Source organism: Chelonoidis abingdonii, chromosome 5 (genome assembly GCF_003597395.2).
Source record: "Chelonoidis abingdonii isolate Lonesome George chromosome 5, CheloAbing_2.0, whole genome shotgun sequence".
NCBI classification, from domain to species: Eukaryota; Metazoa; Chordata; order Testudines; family Testudinidae; genus Chelonoidis; species Chelonoidis abingdonii.
Window position 1 is genome coordinate 82,055,263 of NC_133773.1, and position 14,185 is coordinate 82,069,447.

Sequence of the window (14,185 nt, forward strand, 5' to 3'; positions counted from 1 at the left end):
CCCCTTTTATTCATCCTGTCCAATTGTTTTTCCAGGTAAAACAAACAAGGAAGAGTTATTTACAGCAGTATATAAATACACAGAGGCCTGAAAATACTATACAAGGAAATAACTTTTAATCTATTTACTAACTGGACATTTTCAGAAGAATTAAATCCTCACTTCACAACATTTGCTGTTTAATGTGGGATTCTGTATCTCTGGTTACAGAAATGTGAGCTCCCAAGTCTTTAATAGGATCTGTGCCAGTGTTCCGTGCCACTGATTTTCAGGCATTTCAGAGACTAGCGAAACAGGATATATCTCCCCCTGGAGCTCTCATTTGAGCAATAGGCAACTTTAATCCTAACTAAAATGGACTAAAAATTGAGCCATCCAAGAAGGTGTGGAGTAACTAACCAGTTTTTTTTCCTTTTTTCATTAAAGGATCATTTCTAGAGTGCCAAATATTTCTGTTCAACTCCAACATGAACCTCCTGCCCTGACTAATGAAATGTATTATTTGATTGTGACAGTCCAGTCACATGAGGAGACAGTTGCCAAAGATGTGAAGCTCACGGCAGGTTTAAAACCAGGTATTTATTTCTGTCGTGATAGCATCTTAAGGGTCCTGTTGTCCTAGTGATTGTACAAAGAGTTAACACAGAGAGCGCACAGTCTAAATCTAGGATTTACGCAAATCATGAGAGGTCAATTAACAGCTAAACAGGATGGGGGTTAAGAGGTGGACAGGACAATAGTGGAGACAGAGGTGTATGAACAAATGAGTGGTAACAAAGGTCTCATTCGCAGGTATTGCCAGCTTAACCAATACTAGACACTAGTGTTTTGTGGACATCAAAAAAAGTCAGGTTTTAAGGAGGGATTTAAACTAATTTTCTCGTGATCTAACAATACTGTAAAGTTACTTTTGACAACAAACAGATGGTAGGGGTTTTTTTGTGTGTGTGGGTTTTTTTGTTTTTTTTTTTTAGCTGAGCTGCTAGCAAGTTTCAGTTACAGAATTAGATTTAAAAGTAATGTTTCAAATACACTTGTATTTTTCTGTTGGACAACATGGGACCAATCTTGTCCCATTTGAAATTATGGGACAGGGTAAAAGTTACATTCTAGGTAGCTTCACATAGTTACATGCTGTTCACCAATTGACATAGGTTGCTGAAAGGCCATCAATCTGTGTACACAAAAAAAAAAAAAAATTCTTCTGTGATGCATTCATGTTGTAGTTTTGTGTCTTGCTGTTGCTCATTTGGTTGAGGCATATGTCTGGTAGCAGTGGTGATTGTTTTTTTTTTTTTTTTTGTGATGCATACTTTAATATGCATAAATAGTGCCTGCTTGCCACAGTGATAAATTAACAGGATAATTATGTGGGTATAAAAACAGTATATTTGTATTCTAGGGCAAGATGCCAATCTGACTCAGAAAACTCATGTGTCCCTTAATGGAACAGAAATCTGTGATGATTCTTATCCTGCATTACTTCCTGATATCCCTGTAGGAGATCTACAGCCAGGAGAAAAGGTGAATTTAATTACTGCCCCCACTCCAGCTAGGAAAATGTTTACTAGCTAAACTGAAAATGAACATTGGCTAGTAAAAATACTTTCATACAGATATCAGAAGGACCACAATTTAATTTCACATGTGATGATGCCTAGTATCTGGGCTTCTATCTAATGCAGCAGTTGTTTTATTCAAGGGATGAGCCTTTGACTTCCTTACATTTTAGTTCTATGGGCTAGTTCGATGGAATGGAGTTGAGGGCTGTGTGTGATACTCTGAAGAGATCTCATTAATATAATCCAAGGAGGCTGATCTGGACTGTGAATCCTTTAACACAAAGTTATCTCAACTGTGTATTTGACAGAGAGAAGATTTTTTTTATTACTGCCTTACTGTTAAGTTTAAGTACCTGAGCATGCTGAAGAGTCTCACAGAATTGTCAAGGTGGTTGGCACAGAGTGGACATTAAAGGGATTTCATATTGTGATATAAAGCTAAAGAGATAAAAGAAATGCTCAATTTTCATTAACCACTTTGAAAGAGGAGAATGAATTCAGGATGCACTAGTTCTTCTGGTTGTGGGTTGACTTTGTGCTACATATCATTTAGGAGATGGCAAATATTAAAGAATCACACTATCTTCTGTAAGTGCACACTGGAAGCTTTGTAGGCTGTACTAATAATTTAACAGCCTGAGTGCTAAATCTTATAAGGATGCAGAGTTGAGTGACACATACTAGCTTTTTATTTTTTAATTTTTTTTATGGTAGTGATGGTAGGAAGGGAGAAGGATTGGGTTGATGAAATGGACAGCAGTTAACGTCTGCTACAAAGAGTAATTGTCTTCCTACATCTTCTCCTCAGAACAATACTGTAAAACTCGTGTGGTTCGAACTAGGACTGTCAAGCAGTTAAAAAAAAATTAATTGCATTTAATTGAGCAATTAAACAAATAGCATGTCATTTATTTAAATATTTTTGGATGTTTTTGACATTTTCAAATATATTGATTTCAGTTACAACACAGAATACAAAGTGTACAGTGCCCACTTTTTATTTATTTTTGATTACAAGTATTTGCACTATTAAAATAAAAAAAAGAAATAGTATTTTTCAATTCACCTAATACAAGTACTGTAGTGCAATCTCTTTATCCATGAAAGTTGAACTTACAAATATAGAATTATGTACCAAAAAACTGCATTAAAAAATAAAACAATGAAAATTTGAAGAGCCTGCAAGTCCACTCAGTCCTGCTTTTTGTTCAGCCAGTTCACCTCATACAAGTACTATAGTGCAATCTCTTTGTTGTGAAAGTGCAACTTACAAATGTAGAATTTTTTTGTTACATAACTGCACTCAAAAACAAAACAATGTAAAACTTCAGAGCCTACAAGTTCACTCAGTCCTACTTCTTGTTCAGCCAATCACACAGACAAACAAGTTTGTTGACATTTGCAGGAGATAATGCTGCTGGCTTATTACTTACAATGTCTCTAGAAAGTGAGAACAGACATTTGCATGGCACTTTTGTAGCTGGCACTGCAAGATATTTATATGCCAGATGTGCTAAACATTGTTACAGCAAATGACACCTAGTAATGGCTCCAGCCTACTAATGTAAATAGCAGGAGAACATCTAGTGGAATGGCCGGAGTTGTGCTATTCTTGTATTGGTGTCACACTTTATGCTGCCAGTAGCCAGTGCTGAAGACAAGCAATTGTTGTCCATTATGGTTCCCCTAGTCTGTGTTAACTGAGGTACACTAAATGAGTGAAAGGGCAGCTCTGGACTTGCTGGTTGCATTTTGAGTACTATTTAACTAATTTTATCTTTATATTTTACAGCTGGAAAAAGCAGTATATATTCGTTGTGGAACAGTTGGTACCAGGATGTTTCTGGTCTATGTTTCCTATTTAATCAGTACTACTGTTGAGGACAAAGAGATAATCTGCAAGTGTCACAGGGTATGATCTGTTGAGTTCAGCAGTTTGGAATGACTCTTCATCATGTTAGTTCATATATGAAATGATTAAGGGATTTGGATTACTTGTGTGTGATTTTAAGAACGAGCCTAATTTCAATGGTGCCCACAGTCTGCCCATCCTGCAGGGGAGGGCCAAAGCAGATGATGCCCTGGAGAGGGCTGGGGCCAGTGATGATGAATTCAGTTGCCTGTAATCTGATGTCAATATCTAGATTTGAGATTTAATACAATCTTTTCCCCCTCCATGCAGGATGAAACTGTAACTATAGAAACTGTATTTCCCTTTGATGTTGCTGTTAAATTTGTTTCTTCAAAGGTATGTGTTTTGAAAATTGATTGACATATCTTAGAATCATGAAAATCTGAGTAAACCAAATGTGACCAGTAAAATATTGATGCATTCTTTCTCTTCTCTTGGTAGTTCGAACACTTAGACAGAGTCTTTGCAGACATACCCTTTTTACTGATGACAGACATTCTGAGTGCTTCACCTTGGGCTCTGACTATTATAAATAGCCAGCTACAACTTTCGGCTTCCATGGTACCAGTAGACCATCTGGAATCTTATGTGGAGAATGGTGAGAATTTAGATTATTATTGCTTCTTAAATAAGATATTTTGAGGAGAATGGAGTGGGAATTGGGAAGAAATACATTTTAATACCTTATTGACACATTCATTTGGAATGTCTCTAAATTATTTGAAGTAATGTTAGCACTTTGAGCTGAACTCACAAAGGGGAAAAAAATTGAAGGTGAAACTTAGTTTGTACCCTATTCAGCTGTTCCTAGTTATTTGACCTGGAGAGGCATGGAAAAGTCTAATTTACACAGTGGCAGATCTAAACTGAAATAGAGACCAATACAGTGTGAGAGTTAGGTAGCATTTTGCTTAGCACAGCTTTCTAAAAGTGGTTGTGGTGACTGAATTCTCACTACTATATAAATTCTAAAATTTTATGAGTCTCTAAAATTGCTGGAAATTTCTTAATCTTCTAAAAATCTTATTTGTTGAAAGATAACATTAATATGGGAAATATAAAGCAGTTTCTTCAAAGATGAGTATTGCTATATGGAACCACCCTCAAGTTTTGTACAGCTGTCATTCTCGTTACATGAGCTAAATGAATTGACTGTGACCAACGCTCTTTTTGTGTTCAGGAGCTATTTATAAAGAGAGAGGAAGAACTGTCTCTGGTTCTGTTGAATATCTCAGGCACCAAATAGGGCATGAACTAAATAGGCTTGTTTTTAAAATGAGCTAAAAATATCTACCAAAAAAATCCAATAAACTTCTTTCTCCTCTCTAAATGTTAGTAAAATGGAAATAAAAGGTCAGTGGCCAAAATCTTAAAAATCAGATCTCAAGTGAAGCACCAGAGAGCACAGCCTCTTAATCAGCCATTCACGAGAAAAAGCATTTGACAATTTTTGGCTTTCATGTACTACATATGGCTTTTGAAATGTGCATACTGTGCCTCTATAGAATGAAATTTAAACAAGTCCATACATAGGATGACACACACAGGCATGAAATAGTGTGTGAATCTATTCTGACGAGCCTCGGAAGAACATGCAAGAAGTTTCTCCATCCTGTATTGAATACTGCCTTATTAGTTAGAATATCTTGTAGTTAAACAATAATGTTCTCCATCCTTCTGAGACAGATAGATAAATTGAGGAGTGTACAGTAGTCAAAACTTGGACTGCAGTTTTTGTTGGAAAATGTTGATTTCATGGAATTGATGTGTTTCAACAGAACTGGCACGTTCTTGTGGAACTTTCACCAGACACCAGGCTGGCATGCCAGCCCACCTGCCAACTAGTTTCCCAGGCTCCCTGTGCAGCCCACTTGGCTGGCTGCTGGAGAGCAGTGGCTTCCATGGTTCACAGCTCAGCCAGGACTCCCTGTCTGGCTCCCTTTCCTGGGCTCTCTGGCTCCCAAGGTAGTTCAGGGAGCCAGCTTCCCTGGAAGCTTGGCAGCCCTGGCTCCTGTGGCTTTTTATTTTTGTTTTAAAATTATATACTCTAAGTAGCTGCAGTTTTTAGTACCCTGAATGATGTCGGTCTTTGAACAAGAAGATAAAATATGCGCTCTAAATAGCAGCAACTGTTAATAATTTAAAAAATAAAACTGAACTAAATTTTTTAAAACGGTTTAAAAATAAAATAGCCAATTTTTTTTTAATTTTGGTTAGAAACTTCCAAAACAAACTGATTTGATTGATTATTTATTTTCAAAATAATTTACTTTCTGCAGCAAATGTCAAAATTTCTACTTTAGGTTCTAAAACCTAACAAAAACATTTCAAATTTTGGGAATTTACAACAGAAGAGAACTCCTGAGTCTGAATCAGCTGTACTGTGCAGTTTACTCTCTTGAATGTGACTTGGAGATTCTGTCTGCTCTGTGTGGATATTAGATATTCCATGGTTCTGTTCAGAAGGTTCTCTATCACCTGTCAAATCATCATTATTTCTGTGGTCCTGTCACAGGGCAGGGCTCCTCCCCAGCTTACAAGCACATACTGCCATGCCCAGTCTCCTTTAAGATGGTTTATTTTCTTAAAACAAACAGTCTTTTTACTCACTCCTTTGCTTCAAACTTCAGGGTCACTCGTCCCAGGGACTTCTGGTACTCCTGGCAGCTTCCCAGTCTTAGGCCATGTCTGTACTACAAGCTTATGTTGACGCAAGTTACATTGGTATAAAGCTGCTGCAGTTAGTGTGTTGCTTGCGTGTATGTATGCTTGGCGTGTTGTGTCAGCGGTGCGCGTACTCACCAGGTGTTCTTGTATCAATGCACAGTGTGGTGCATCATGGATAGGTATCCGAGTGTGCAACCTGCAACCGTCTAGCACGCAGTCTTTTGGGAAGTCTTCTCAATGCATGGTGGAGCTGAAAGGAGTTGCGCTGGGGTGACTGGGAGCATGGGGTCAAATTCCCAGTTTGCAACTGTCTCCATATCCTTATTGTCATCTGTATCCCATAATTTTCATGCTTTTTTTTCAAAATCGGACAAACTCATGGGGCCCTCCTCACTCTTTGCTGTCGCCAACAGAAGCATGGAGCTTGCACAGCTCAGAACTGTTGTCATGAGCATTGAAACACAGGGCACATAATCCTGCAGTATTTGCAGAGCTACAAGAAGAACCAGATCAGTGGGGAACATAATGATTTCTTGTAGAACAGATTGCTGTAGAATTTAGCAAGAACCAACTCAAGGTTGTTGGTGGCATTCACAGAGAAGCTGTAGATGATGAAACGCCACTTCTGAGCCTCAGAAACAAGCACTGACTAGTGAGATTGCATCGTTATGCAGGTTTGGGATGACAAGCCATGGCTGCAGAACTTTCAGATGCTTATGGCAACATTCCTGGATCTATGGGCTGAGCTTGCCCTAGCCCGCCGGTGCAGGGATCGAAAACAAGAGCTGTGCTGACAGTGGAGAACAAAGTGGTGATTTTGCACTGTGGAAACTTGAAACACCAGACTGATTCTAGACTGACCAGTAGCAATTTGGAGTCGGGAAATCCACCATGGGTGCCACTGTCATGCAAGTGTGCAGGGCCAGTAATCGCCTCCTACATGGGACTGTGATCCTTAGCAATGTAAAGAACATAGTGGATAGGTTTGCAGCAGTTGGGTTCACGAGCTGCAGTGGAGCAATAGATGGCATGCATATCCCTATTTTGACACAATTAGCTTGCCACAGAATATATCAATATAAAGGACTACTTTTCTATGGTAATGCAAGCATTGGTGGATCTCCAGAGACACTTCACCAACATCTATGTGGGCTAGGCTGGGCTGGGAAGGTACATGAGGCTCACATCTTTAAGAACACAGGACTGTTCAGAAAACTGCAAGGAGGAACATTTTCTCAACTGACAGATGACTGTTGGGAATGTTGAAATGCCAGGATCACAATTGGCATTTCAACATTCCGAGCAGTAATCTGAAGCCTACCTGTTGCTCGCCACCAGCCACCTTGACAGCAACAAGGAACAATTCAGCTACCAGCTCAGCAGGTGCAGAATGACAGTTGAATGTTCTTTTGGACGACTGATGGGACGCTGGCATCGTTTATGCACAAGATTGGACCTCAGTGAGAAAAATATCCCAATGGTAATAGCCGCCTGCTGTGTCCTGCATAATATTTGTGAGGCCAAGGGGGAAACCTTTTGACGGGTTGGAAGTCTGTGATTCTTGGGCAATAGAGTTCACAATGGTGACAATACAGTCAGCGTGGAGCGTGGTGGGAAAGCTGCTGGAGGACTGTTAGGGTTGACATAGGTAATGCGGTGTCTGTGTGCTGTGTTGACCTCCGTACATTAACCTTGGTGCAGTGCTGCTCTGGGAGGTTGTGTTACTGTGTCGGCATAAGAGGCCACTTACCTCAGTGGGAGACAAATTTAAGTGTAGACACATTCACAACTAGGTTGATGCAAGGCAGCTTACCTCACCCTAACTTTGTAGAATAGTTAGCTCTGTTCCCTTCCTGGAGCTTCCCAGAGCACCTGGCCTCTTGCACCAGCGACCCACCACCAGAGTTACCTCCACTCCACTGTGTCTTCCCTTCTCCAGGCACAGCCTGTCTCCGTCATTCTTTCCTACCCCTCTCATTTCCTGCCGTTTATAGGTCCAGGTGTAGCCCAGCCCCTTTTAATTGGTTGGATTGGGCTTACTTGCTCTGTGCAGGGGAACTGGGCCCAGCTCTACTCACAGGGCCCAAGGACCACATGACAGGCCCCATTACTGTGCTGACTGAGCACCTCATTATCTCTAATGTTTTCGTGTACAGTTTGTGAATTAATTGGGGATCCCTCAGACTGTGTATATATTGCATATATATAACACCGTTATTCCTAAAATTTATATATAATCTGTATGTATTACTAACTTTAGTTTTTCAGCTCTGGATCGTTTCTGTGCTAATATTCAGTGTGTCTTATTTTAAAATTAAACAGAACATTGCTGATAGTTGTTTTGCAGACAGGCGAGAGTGCCAGTGAGTGCTTTTGCTTACGGTGTCCATCAGTTACGAATGTTCAAGGCGGAGTGGCTACCGGACGTTATGTAATCTCCTGGAAGAGGTAGGGATTCCCTTGTCTGTTTTTTTAAAACAGTTCATGACCTTTTTTTAGGGTGTGGGTAGTCGGGAGGATATATTTTGCTTTTTCTTCTTCCCTTACTAATCGTCACAGTGGAATCATCTTGGGTGAAAGCATTAGGAACCATTTTTTTTTAAATGTGCATACTGCTGAAATTGCATCTAAATGGTGATATTTATTAAGTTTTCAACTGTGTGATCTCCTACACTAATTCTTAAGTTTTCTAAAGCCAAGGAGTACTTCACATGTGGAGGGGGGAGGAAGAAAGACAAGTTAAAGAACACTTCAGCTGTATAAAAAGTACTGTTTTAAAAAAATAAATGAACCTAATATTTTTTCCACCTCAATCACAGGTTTCTGTATGTGGGTTTGTTTTTAGAGCCGTCATTATAAGATACATCTGTCTTATCTAGATTTTAAGATGTTTTTACAATATTATTCAGATAAGGCTTTTCTCCTTTTTGAACTGTTGGGATTGCTGTAAATATTGCTTGTTAGTTTGCTGCTTGATCCCAATATTCTTTTGGCTTAGTCAGGAATATAAATGCAGTCTACATGTGTTGTTTTCTTTGATAGGAGTTCAGCTGTTGAAAGTGTACCTGTTGTTTGTACTGTGATCACTCTACCATATGTGGTTGTAGAAAGCATCCCACTCCATGTTAATGCAGGTAATATTAACATGCATGTTAATATTTTTAGCCTTGGGCTGCATGCATGGAATGTTCACTCAAGGCTGTGAAACCCCATAAATACCTCTTAGAGCAGAATTTGGTCCATAGGCACACGTTTATCCTTACTGCCACAGACCTGAGATGACCATATTTCTCCTGTAAGAACAGAGCTGGAGGGAAAAGCCCTGCCCATGCAGTACCTGTGTGTTCTCTAGTCATTCTAACCCATGCTTGTACTACTTCTTTGCCCCCGCAATTAGTGCAGATTAGTGATATTGTGATACATAGAACTAATCTTGTAACAGTAATTTCTGGTATCTTTCAATGCTTTCTAATTAGAGCTGATTGTTATATTTGAAAACTTATAACATATTTTCATGATTTGTTCCTGAAACATCTGATCAGCTGTACTATAGATATTGAGTTTTGTGCCAGCTTTTGCAAACCTTTCTACTTTTATTGAGTCAGACTTTGTTTTTGTATGTGAAACCAAAACATTTATTTATGTACCAGGTTATGTAACCTTTATATTCATTCCCTTTGTCTCCAAAGATCTGCCATCATTTGGTCGAGTAAGAGAATCCTTACCTGTCAGATATCATCTGCAAAACAAGACCAGTTTAGTCCAGGATGTGGAAATATCTGTGGAGCCAAGCGATGCCTTCATGTTTTCTGGTCTTAAACAGGTACAGATTGTCCTCTTTGTCACTACTGCATAATGATACTTTTCACACCACTGTTAAACTATTCTAATAGACTTCAACATACCCTTTAGATTAGTGGTTTTCAACCTTTTTTCATTTGTGGACCCCTAAAAAAAAAAAAAAAAAAAAAAAAAGAGGAAGAAAAATTCTAATGGAGATGTGGATCCCTTTGGGAAATCTTAGACATAGTCTTTGGACCCAAGTTTTGGAAACCACTTTTCTATGGTAACAATAATCTTTTGCAGACCCCTTAGATATAGTCTGCAGATCCCCCACAGTGCACGGACCACAGGTTGAAAACGGCTGCTTTAGATTATATAAATTAAATGTTTTTAATGTAACTTTATGTAAAACGGGAAAAGAAATATTAAAAACAAATAAATCTGTAACTATATTCAGAACAAATCTGTCTCCCAGCTCAGTTAAATTTCTGCCTACCAAAACAAGGCTTGGGAAATTTACATCTTTTTTTTCTCTCACTTTGAATCAAGTGATGCAGAGAGAAACACAGTACACTATAACAAATATGGGCTACCCTAAGTGAATGGCAGACTCTCACTGTTACCTTGTGATAGCCTATGAGCTTACTATCAACTCTGCTATAGTCTGATCAAATTACCCTAGAGGTATTTAGTAAATACTCATCCTTAAGACATGGTGAACTGAAGAATGAGCAATATATCTGGAGGAAAATGTATTTCCAAAGCTGCTTTTATTTTATTTTTTTTAATCTTAAGATGACTTATTTTCAGTCCTAGGAGTGTCTAGTTATGTCTTTCTGGATAGGCTAAGGAAATTCATGTTGATCATGAATCACAGTGTGTGCAGTTGGGCAGAAAAGAGAGTTGTATTATTTTGAATAACGTGTTTTAGTCAAACTGATTAAAGAGAATATTTAAGAGAATTATTTTTAACTTTGGAGTGTGCAAATGTTTAATATATGTAAACAGTTTGCTTTCTTTCCTGGAATTATTTATGATTTTAGATGCGATTGCGAATCCTTCCTGGCACACAGCAGGACATGTTATATAACTTCTACCCTCTCATGGCTGGATATCAGCAGTTACCATCTCTTAATATCATCTTGCTGCGGATTCCAAACTTCACTAATCAGTTGCTCAGACGATTCATACCAACGCACATTTTTGTAAAGGTAAGGTTCCAACGGAGGCTTTTGGCCTCTTATAACGAATGAATTCTTTGAGAATTTACGTGGGATTTATTTTTCTTTTGAGAACTGCAACCCCAGCTCTACTCTTAGCAGATTAACTGAATGGGCCGTTAACTAGAGAGCAGGCTTGTCTGCTTTAAGACGCACAGGCACAATGCAGTGTGTACATGGAGACCATGGACTTCACTGGGGCTCTGTGTGGGTGCAGCCATCTGCTCAGGCGCTACACAATGCTGGACTGGGCTCTATATGAGCAATAGTCACTTTGCTCTTAAAACCATCCAGAATTACTTTACTGAATTACTGTTATCCTCCTGGTCACAGGATATTATCTATTTTTCTGAACATTTGGATAATATCTTGTGACTAGAAGGATAATAGTCATTTAATTTAAAGTATCAGTTAAAATTCTGTCTGCATTTGAGTATTGGTGGAACTGCATTTGGTTACAATATTTCCAAGTTTTCATTTATTATCTGCCACCCCATCTTATATTTATATTACTCAGGTGAGAATTGATTGCAGAAAGTGAAGTGCGGGTGTTCATCATGTGATGGGTTTTGTGGGGTTCCAGAATATTTCTGAATCTGTTACTATTAGAGAGAGAAGTTCTAAGCGCACGTGAAATTTAGTATACTAGACTTTTTCAACAATGTTGCAGCTACTTAGATATTATGAAAACCTTATGATTGAAAATTGCATTTCATCCCATCAGGCCAAACAGGCTTCATGCAATCTTTCTGCTCCTTTCCCACTTATTTTAAAGCCTTTTACCCAAAACAGTGCTAGCTAGCCTTGTGTCTGTCTGTCCTTTACAGAATCCTTTTCTATTGGAGCATAAGCAGTGAGTGAGAGGCCTAAAGTGTTCCTTTGTGTCTTTTTGAGAGAGGCTTGTTCGAACATCTATAATCCTCTCTCTGTTCCCTGCAAACAGTCTTTGCATTCCTCCAATTTTACTGCAGCTAAGAGGGCTGAGTGGAATGTATTGTTTATACACATTGTCAATCAATGTCTCTCCTAGATCAGTCATCAAAACTTGCTGTTAGGTCAACACAAAGTTCTGCCCCTCCTCCTCCCCCCCCCCCCCCGAGAAAAGAGATCTGAGCATTTACAAGAGAACCTCTCTAGGTTTTTAATTCCTTTCTTCTCTTCTTTGGGGTCATCAGAATCCCAGTATTCTTTCTTTCTTGTATGCTCCTTTGCACATCCATCTTTTCCTCTTAAAATATTCCTTTTCCCAAGGGACCCCACTTTAAACTTCTGGGGCTGTTCGGGCTTCATGCATGTATTTATCATCAGCATCATTATCAATAAAACATTTTGTATTGCAGTAGCACCCAGAGAGTCTAATCAGGGTCAGGCCCTATGCTAGGTGCTATACAAACATCCATAAAGAGATGGCTCCTGCCCTGAAGAGCTTATGGAGGCAGTTGGGAGAGTTAGAAGACTTGAATGTAGATAACATTACAATATTTTGTGCTGCCATTAGAAATACTTTGAAGCTAGGAAAGATACAGCCCTGATTAGACATTGTAACATCCTGTTCATTTATGATGATGATGCTAGATGAATTTCATAACTATATATAATCTTTATACTGACTCTTCTTTTTCTTTAAAGCCACAAGGTCGACAAGCTGATGATACTTCTATTGCAGCTGCATAACTGCAGACATGGACTTATGCACTAGAAGGAAATGGGATGTTGCACAGAATGTATAAAATTTTCTCTTTGAACCGTAGCTTTGATCAAACTTTATGAATTAAACTTTTATTTTTGAATTACAATTATGACAGCTATCAGCAGAACTAATGTTTAAACATTTAGTTTTTCATAAACTTTCACTAATGAATAAATATATGGAATAAGTTGGTGCTCTGTTTAACATGAACATTCTTTCTCTTGAAGTTAATTGCTTTTAAGAAGTAGTATTATATGGAATGTCTTGAGAATGAAGATGAAGAAAACCAGGTTCACTTGCCCAAGAAAGAGGAATGCCACTTTCTTCATTAATGATGGTTTGAGGTGCAATGTCTGTACTTTTTGTTATCAGGATTTACAGCATTTGAAAGTGATCGTATCTGATAGAAACTTATTTTTTTGCCATTTATATTCAGAGGGTAGAACAGTATGCAGCAGCCTGGACTCTCAGATCTATAAATGACTTACTACTACAAATGGATCTGTTGGCATTGAGTGGCTTCCTAATGCTTTAAGCAGAGTCATTAATTTTAAAAGTATCTCTTTGTACCAGGTGAGCTGTACTTCAAAACGTTACACTCAGTAGTATCTAGTCAGTAAAATCTGGAGTCTTTGTAAGTAGCTTCATTAATTACAGTTGTACCATCCAACATTAACCTGAAATGGTTTGAATTGTTAAAAATGCACTGCTTCCAGGACAAAGAAACATTTTGACAGTATTTTGGTATGTCAGTTTAGAGGTACATCCTTGTGTAGCTTCACAACCTGGTATTTAAAATATTCACAGTAAATCATGTAAATAAAAATTGTGTTGTGAAATCTTCTATTGTTTAACTTTCTAAATAGTTAAATTAAACAACTGAATTTTGATCTTCTGGAAATCATGGTATTTATTGTCCAAGTGAAGTTATATTAAATGACTTATTGTAACTGAATATTTCTGAAACTGAGCTGAGCGTGTTCATTTCCCAACTATATTGATTTGTATGTAATGGATAACTGTCCAGTGTGGTCCAGTGGCTTAGTGGATAAGATTCTGGACTTGATTCGCTTTTATGTCTGCCTTCAGCATTGTTTAGGGCAGAGGTTCCCAAACGTTTCTTATTGCATACCTCCTCCAGATCTATGAGCTGCCCACATATCCCTACCCTTTTCATCACTGATATCGTGTGTTCTACTTAACACTATCTGTCTTTAGCCATCTGTCCATATTTCACTGTTATGTACAGATATAGTTATAGTGTGACCTATACAACTGGGTTGGGGGGATCCCTGACAGAGTTCTGACTTCAATTAGGCTTGACAGTTGCTGGGCAACTGAACCTGCACTG

The 14,185-nt window shown here is 38.5% G+C and overlaps 1 protein-coding gene across 4 annotated transcripts in view; it reads left to right on the plus strand.

The window, feature by feature from the left end:
- The window catches only part of TRAPPC11 (trafficking protein particle complex subunit 11), a 39,195-nt gene extending 25,406 nt beyond the window's left edge, over window positions 1-13,789 (plus strand). For 2 of the 4 annotated variants that reach the window (XM_032769309.2, XM_032769310.2), the window contains exons 21-30: window positions 427-575; window positions 1,403-1,524; window positions 3,355-3,474; window positions 3,745-3,810; window positions 3,916-4,072; window positions 8,478-8,589; window positions 9,184-9,275; window positions 9,831-9,964; window positions 10,968-11,135; window positions 12,774-13,789. In XM_032769309.2, coding sequence (XP_032625200.1) covers window positions 427-575; window positions 1,403-1,524; window positions 3,355-3,474; window positions 3,745-3,810; window positions 3,916-4,072; window positions 8,478-8,589; window positions 9,184-9,275; window positions 9,831-9,964; window positions 10,968-11,135; window positions 12,774-12,818 — 1,165 coding nt within the window. In that variant the 3' untranslated portion in view covers window positions 12,819-13,789. Of the gene's footprint in view, window positions 1-426; window positions 576-1,402; window positions 1,525-3,354; window positions 3,475-3,744; window positions 3,811-3,915; window positions 4,073-8,463; window positions 8,590-9,183; window positions 9,276-9,830; window positions 9,965-10,967; window positions 11,136-12,773 lie in introns of those variants that run through there. The other 2 variants (XM_032769311.2, XM_032769312.2) reach the window with 2 other exon arrangements.
- Window positions 13,790-14,185: the final 396 nt, after the last annotated feature.